The 8,064-nt window shown below is 38.8% G+C and overlaps 1 protein-coding gene across 1 annotated transcript in view; it reads left to right on the plus strand.

The window, feature by feature from the left end:
- Window positions 1-7,849, plus strand: part of PHRF1 (PHD and ring finger domains 1) — a 33,663-nt gene extending 25,814 nt beyond the window's left edge. Inside the window, 6 exon segments of the mRNA XM_058156866.1 lie at window positions 175-2,865; window positions 3,744-3,895; window positions 4,310-4,573; window positions 6,486-6,614; window positions 6,834-6,926; window positions 6,928-7,849. Of these exon segments, the coding sequence (XP_058012849.1) occupies window positions 175-2,865; window positions 3,744-3,895; window positions 4,310-4,573; window positions 6,486-6,614; window positions 6,834-6,926; window positions 6,928-6,975 (3,377 nt within the window). The 3' untranslated portion in view covers window positions 6,976-7,849.
- The last annotated feature ends 215 nt before the right edge of the window (window positions 7,850-8,064 follow it).

The raw sequence follows: 8,064 nt of genomic DNA on the forward strand, positions 1-8,064 counted from the left end.
TTCATCTAATATAAAAATACTTGCAATAAAATAATTTTCTAAAAACATTTCAGTGCTAGCTCATTTCATTAGGATAACAGCTGCTCAAAATGATTTTCTTTCATTTTAACATTGTAATGTTTTTTGTATTAATATGAGCACATGAAAACTCATTTTTCTCTTAATTGTTTTCAGTCCCATTACTGCGTGGCAGTTCACAAGCAGAGGAAGCTTTGGAGGACAGTTCCCAATCAAGGACACCAATTTTGGAGACCTTAATTACAAACTCTGGCATTGAGCCTTCCAACTCTAAAACTCCAATCTCAAAGCCTTGCTCGTCATCGCCATTGTCACTAAGCGTAACAAACAGAACAGTGACTCCTCCACATGCTACAATTGGGAGGGCGCCAATCCGATTTGATTACTCCATGACTCCAAGATCTGTTCAGACTCATAATTTAGCCAATCTGAATAGAATCGGGAGCAAACTAGGTGACTCATTCAAATTTAATGGAGGCTCTAAACTACTTTTGGGCCCTCTTTCTGCACCTCCTAAACTAAACAACTCCAGTTCAGTTTCAAAAGCAATTTATGGCAAACAGCCTTTGAAATCTTCTCCTAAAAGACCTGATATCTCTGAACTGCCAAGAATACCAAAGATTAAGAAGGAAGCAAACAGTAGACACCTGGGACTACAACCTGCCACTGACCAAAATAATAACATTCCCAGCTCCTGTATAACACAGTTGACTGGCAAAGGAAACACAAGTCAGCCAATCAAAAGCAACAGAATGGAAACCAGCAAGCCGCAGGCTACTCAGCAACAAACCCATTCAACCGGGGTCACTTCTGCAAGTGCTGTTGCTCATGGCAGTTCCTCGTTTTCTTCAGCAAGAGGGAGAGTTGGCAGTTCCTCCTTTGAGAGCTTTAAAATCAACATCCCTGGAAACATGGCTCATTCTAACAGACTGTCTAATCCCGGATTTTGCAATACGTTTCGACCGGTGGACAATAAAGTGCAACAGAAAGAGAATCCTTCACCCCTTTTTTCACTGAAAAAAGCAAAACCCGTCAAAAGTGAAATATATGATCCTTTTGATCCCACAGGCTCCGACTCAAGCTCGACACACAGTAGCCCTGAAAGGCTACCCCTCACTAATATTACCAGAACGATATCCATAGGAAGTTCAAAAGTTCAGACCTTCCAAACTGTGCGCCGCATTACTCCCTACCCGCTGGAAAATATCTTTGAATCTGAGGTTGATTCCTTGGAGGCACCTTCAAGTAACGCAGAATCTCATGAAGATATGGTAATAAAGGAGAGATTTGTGGAACAGGTGTCTGATGCAGAAGATGATAAAGTTGATGATAAGGAAGACTCAGATACACCCTGTAGCTCCTCAGCTATTAAACAAGTTACTGATGCAGAGCAGATAAATGATGATGATAAAGATAGCCTTGGGTTAGATTTTGAAGATGACTGGGATATAGTTACGGTAAAAAGAGAATTAGTTAGCCCCTCAATAGAAAAACAGCAAAACATTAAAAGTGAGCAAGCAAGAAAGCGGTCTTTTTCAAGATCCCCATCAAATTCCAGTTCTCAGGGTCAGAGAGAAGTTAAAATTAAAAAGATAGACATGAAAGAAGGCAAACCTACTAAATCAAGATCTAGATCAAGGACACATTCAAGGGACAGAAGTTCCAGATCAGCGTCCCACTCAGTTGAAAATAAATATAAGAAAAGCCACGGAGTTAAAGCAAAAACTCGTCGGTCATCTAGTGATTGTTCCAGTAGCCACGAGCGATCGAAAAAAAAGAAAGCAAAAAGTAAAACTAAAGACAAAAAACCAAGTGTCTGGCCCAAAGAGCATAAGAGATCTCGTTCGCAATCTGGTAGCCCTGGCAATTCTTTGGAAATATATGGAATCAAGAAAAAGAAAAAGCACTCTAGAGCAAGAGATCCAGAATGTTCCCGATCAAATAGTGCTGAGAGAGCTAAAAAAAAGAAACACAAAAGAGAGAGGAGCTATGATAGGTATGAAAAGGAGAGGACCTCAAGCTCAAGAGATACAAAAGGATCTAGATCTCGGGAGAAACATAAAAGGCGTTCAAGATCACCTCCTGAATTAAAACCCCATGAATCAAAAGGATCTAAATCTAAGGAAAAATCACTACAACCTCAATCCTGCTCCAAAGAAAAGAAACACAAACCAAAAAAGATGTCTCCACAACCTCTTCCAGAAAAAGAGCTTAGATCTTTGGATGACCAAATCAGAAATTCTGAGCATTCTCTTTCTTGGGACCAGGAGTTGGACAACACAGAGCAAGAAGCAACAAATATTTATTGTGATCTAACGCCTGTACAAGAGAGTTCTTCAAAAGATAACGTAATTAAAGTTGCATCAGATGACTCTACTAGAGTGGATGATAAGTTAGATAATGAAGTACTTCCCTCCCAACTGGATTGCACAGATTTTGAAGCGTTACCTGATAATATAGATTCCCCCACTGAGAATGAATTGACAATAGACTATGATTCATCAATATTTGATAACCAAAGCAGTGAGAGACAGGAGGAAATTGAAATTAAACAAGATGATGATGATGATATATGTCCTTTCTTAATAGATTCTCTTCCTGAAAAGGAGGCATATACACCAAGCTGTGATGAGGCAAGTCTATCTCAAACTTTGCCTGAAAGCAAAATGCCAGTACTGTCAAAAGATGTGGAGCCTGTATTAGTTGAAAGTACAGTTGATGTAAATAAGGCTGAACTGGAAGCAGTAGCTCAGAGTCCTGTGTTGAAATCTAAAGCATTAGTGAAGAGAGTTACGTGGAATCTTCAAGAAGAAGAAAGTGATATGGTGGCCATAGATAAAACAGCAAGTAAGTACGTTTTTTTAAAAAAATATTGAAGCACGATTTAGAATAAAGTCCAATTTTTCCATTTTAAAAATTTTGTTCATCTTGATTCAAACATTAACATCTTGTGAGATTCACTGCTGATGTGATTTTGAATATACATTTACAGAGTGTAAAGTGGGAACTGCAGATACACACTGGGAGATTGGGGGAAACACGTGTGCACAGTTCCATGGATGCAGCTTTATTGATTCCTGTCTCATATGATTGTTCTGAAAACTTTTCAGATATGTAGTCTATAAAGGAGTAGGTTGAGGATTATTATGATAGACAGGTACAGATCAGGTATGTCTTTTGTGTCTTCTACTGTCATATGATCGATTTTTAATTTTTAGTCAGCATTTTTTTCCTCCTTTGGCCTCCTTCATTCTTTTGTCTTTTATGAACTGGCAATTGACCTCCTAGCCAGTATTGTAAACCAAAGTTTGACTGTAATTTGGAGGCAATTGCAAATCATAACTTTCTAGTTCAGATGCAAGTGCTAAAGGAAATGTCAGGCATATTGTTAACTGACCCATGTTCCCTACACAAAATGAATACACGGTATGTTATTAATCAGTAGGAATATTATATATCTTTAGGATTCAGTTACCTTCATCCTTATTCTGGAATCATACCAGGTGTGCTAAGTATCATTCAACCTAAGATGTAATATACTAGTCAATTTGAATGTAGAGGTATTTCTAAAAACAGAATAGCCTTTGTGCTAAAATAAGATATGCTTCAAAATTGCTTCTTAAAACAAATCTAAAATGTTGTTTAGATGAAGATGTGTTATCTGCCGGGATCATCTGGATATATTGTTATGCTGAAATTATTTTTTTCTTTTGGGGAATTTTTAGGGACACCATTCTGTAAACAGCAGAAACCGAAAGAAGGGGTCTGGAAAGCTGAGGATTTGACCCAGTCGTTAAATCAGGTGCAGTTAACTGAGCCTCCTCCAACCAATTATATGATTCCTGAGCCTATGTTTCCCGATCTAGATTCCTCTCAGGTTGGTTCCCACTCCAGAAGTTGAGCATGATGGAAGGCCATTCCACTCCCATCTGTGAACTTGTGCCCCGCCCGATTTCATTGCAGAATGTTCTTCCTCCCCTACCTGCAGTATGTTTCATATTGCCCAGACTACTTCATGACCTTTGGATTACAACCTGTTCTATTTATGATCTCTTCCTTCCCCAATTCATTGGATGATATTTCAGAACAACATTTTAAATTCCATAAAAACACTTTTTTTTGAAGTCAAGGACCATTCATTGTTCATCAGTAGTAGGAGCGAGGCCTTTTGAATTGGCAGTAAGTCATACAACGTTCTGGTGAAGACAGCCCTTCTTGAAGTGTTGGGAGAGGGTCTGAAGACTCGGTGTTTAAGCATAAATGGTGATTAATTATTGTTTCTCTTCTTCAGGCTTACAATCAGAACCTGGCGTTGACCGTGCCACTTCCTTCAGCTCTCCCTCCTTATGCACCAGTCAGTCAGCCCACTGTTCAGTTCATCATACAAGGGAATCTTCCTCTGCTCACCTGCATGGCAGAGCAGGAGTTAATTCCAGAATCTGGGAGCAATTTGACCACGGCTTCAGAACCAAGTATTCAGGCAGCTTCCACAGGAGATGCAGAAGAAAAACTCAAAGCATCTAAGTCTCCAGTGGAGAAAACAAAAAATGAAGAGGTAGGTGGCTAGCTAGATGACCTTGTTAAGGTCAGTTGATCCATTTTTAAGGATATAAAATCTGAAAATTGAACTGCTGGTCTTGAATGTTGATGGTTTTACCTGTTATTTCGGAACACAGCTGACACGTTCATTGGAGAAGCAATTGTTGAAGATGTCTTCTATGAAAGTGCCACCTTCTTTATGGAATCTTAAGTTACTTGCTATAACTCATGGTTGTGGCCAGAAGTTGCAGTACATTAATGTTGAAGTTCATAATATTTCTTGTAAAATATTGCCGATCAGTTTCATTGGATGATTCTAGCTTCTGTCCATTCAGTATTTCATCTGCGTCATGTTCTTCCTCTTTCTAAGAAAAAAATCCTCAGCTCAAGAGTCACTCCAGTCACTCTCAAAGTCAGCTGGGGACTCAGGTCTTCCCAATCTAATATTCTAAACACAATATTGCAAAGAAGTTTTGTTTAGGTAGGAAAGTGTGCAGTGTTCACACTAAAGCCCTTGTTGGAATAGGAAATCCTGCCAATGTTTTAACTTTATGCTTATTTATTCTTTCTTTCTTTCTTTCTTTCTTTCTTTCTTTCTTTCTTTCTTTCTTTCTTTCTTTCTTTCTTTCTTTCTTCCTTCCTTCCTTCCTTCCTTCCTTCCTTCCTTCCTTCCTTCTTTTCTTTCTCTCTCTCTCTCTCTCTCCCCCTCCCTCCCTCCCTCTCTCTTTTTTTCTATTTTTATGCCACCCATCTCCCGTACAAGGTGACTCTGGAAGGCTTCTTACTTGTCTAAATGTACTTACCTATCAGATGTTTCTGCAAACTCCACCATTGCAGCTGAATGTTATGGAGCTGCTTTCAGTGAATGGCCAAACATGGTAAAAATATACCATTTGCTATGGCTTTCAAGTTCTACATTTTAAGACAAATGTGTGCAGTGTATCAATGGTATGGTGGCAGTATGTACCTTAATACTAATTATAGGAAAAGTTAGAGAAGACAGTATTGTTGTGCTTATGTTCTGTACATCCAGGGCCATTTAGAAATCACTATGGGGAAAAAATTCCTAGACTATACAGGTTTGGGGTCTGATCCAACATGGTTGTTACCTAGGATAGGTAGCCCTCACTTAATGACTACAGTTAGGACTGGCAACTCAACACTTAAGTGGTGCAGTTCTTAAGTGAAACATCACTTGACTGCACTGTCTTAGAGTGTCACCTCTGGTCATCGTATCACCATGGGTCATTAAGCATGACATCACATGATCCTGACTTACGACTTCTTGTGAGCTTCCCCATTGACTGAGCTTGTCAGGATCTAGCAGGGAAGATCACAAATGGTGATCACAGGACTGTGGGGTACTGCGGTCATTGCAAAGGCATGCTGGCCAATAAAATTCTATTCTATTCTATTCTATTAAGTCTCCTTTTTCAATGCTATCATAATTTTGAATGGTCACTAAATGAGTGGTCAGTAAGAGAAGACTACTTGTACAACAAATCTAAATGAATGAAGAAATTGGCGCTGAGTTTCTATTCAGATCACACTTAAAATGCTTTCTCTGTTACAAAATCCAACCACTTATCTTTTCCAAAGAACTTAAAGGAAGAACAGTTTGTGCTATTAATCCTGAGAAAAAGTGTTCATGTTGTACATAATATAAAGAACCTTATTGGTACATATAGTACCCCTTCTCCTCTCAACAAAGGAGAGGACTAACATCTGGAATGATCTCAAAATTCTGACTTCTGTTGTGTTGCGTATTGATGATCAGTCAGTAAAATAACAATTTTGTACAAAAAGAAAAGAAAAAGGCAGCAAAAAAATTTATGTGCCAAAATTTATGTAACAGATGTTTTGACTGAACGTTGTAAGCTTCTTATTGCACAGAGATCGCTGAATTAGCCTTCTGTCTGTCCTTGCAGTACATGAAGAAGCTTCATATGCAAGAGAGGGCGGTGGAAGAAGTGAAACTCGCAATTAAACCCTTTTACCAGAAGAGGGAGATCACAAAGGAGGAATACAAAGATATTCTTCGGAAAGCTGTGCAAAAGGTTGGAATTGTGGAATTGTTATATTTTCTTCTTTGGGGTGGCTGTTTTAGCGTGTGTGAACAAAAGAGAAGACAGAAAAGAAAGTCTGAGTGTGGTTGTCTTGGTGGCTGGTTTTTAGCAGCTGACACAGCAATATCCTATTAGTCAATCTTAAGGAATACAGAAATTGCTGCTTGCGTTAACTCCTGGAACTGACCTACCCTTTGGATCTCTCTACAGATCTGTCACAGCAAAAGCGGTGAAATCAATCCCATGAAGGTGGCTAATCTCGTGAAGGCATACGTGGAGAAATATAAACATATCAGGAAACACAAAAAAGACTGAGGCTGAAGAAGAGCCTCATGACTCAACCAAGAAATGAGAAGCAGCCGTGGGAGAAGCAGAAAAGCTTCTCCGGATGACAATGTTTTCCTTCCCTTCGGGGGAGGCAGAAATACACCATTGCATGTTGCAATCCCTTCTCACCCCCACCCTGGAAACTGGATGCAGAAGACCTTCTTGCAGCTGGACACACTTTCACATAGGAGCCTGTTTGTCTTGGAGTTGATTGCTGATGAGGAACCCTTGGGCTCCTTAACCTCTGAGGAAACGCTGGGGAAAGGATGCGTGTGTGTATGCGTGCCTGTGTGCGTGTGTATGGTGGGGATGGCCTAATTATTTGTCATGGTTTTACTTCAGCCTCAGTTTTTTGTTTTTGTTTTTTTTAATTTCAGCACCACTCACCAGAGTTTAAAACAGACACTTTTATATCTGGCATACGACAGTGTGTGCTCCTTCCATTGTTGTTCTTATTTATGAAAAATACAGATTCTTTTGTGATTCTCAAAAATTGGTTTCATACTTGAACCGTGGTATTTTTTTTTTCCTTGTCCTATGAAAGAAACATTGGACTTGTTCAATCAAATGGGACATGCAGATGTATGTTAACCTTTATAAATTTTTTCTGAAAATCCTGCCATAGAGATGGTGATTATTTACATTCTGTTAACAGTGTCGCAATGAGGAACTTTATTTAGGGTTTCTGGGACAGCATGGCAGTGAACTGAGTTGTGTCATGCTCCCTATTAATAATGTACTGAAGGCTGGTTCTGAGTTCATCTTGCATTCAAAAAGCTGTCTTTGAACAAGAGAGATGGAGAAGACCAGAGTTTGGAAAGCAAACGCAAGGAATGCAACCAGACCATGTATACAGCAGAAATCTTACAATTTATAAAATTATTTTGAATTGTTTCTTATTCATACTTGTTTATTTGTTGATTCTGGTCTTATTCCTGATTTCTAGTGTTAATCAAGGTCAAAAGGGCACAGTTTCAAGGACTTCGCTTTCTTTAAAATATTTAATTTAAATAAAAAGTTATACACAAGGAAAGGTAGAAGTCATATAAAAAGAAAAAAAATAAAGTTGTAAAATACAAATAAGTAAAATAGAATTTAAAATGTCACAGAAGTT

Source organism: Ahaetulla prasina, chromosome 1 (assembly GCF_028640845.1).
Source record: "Ahaetulla prasina isolate Xishuangbanna chromosome 1, ASM2864084v1, whole genome shotgun sequence".
Classification (NCBI taxonomy): Eukaryota; Metazoa; Chordata; class Lepidosauria; order Squamata; family Colubridae; genus Ahaetulla; species Ahaetulla prasina.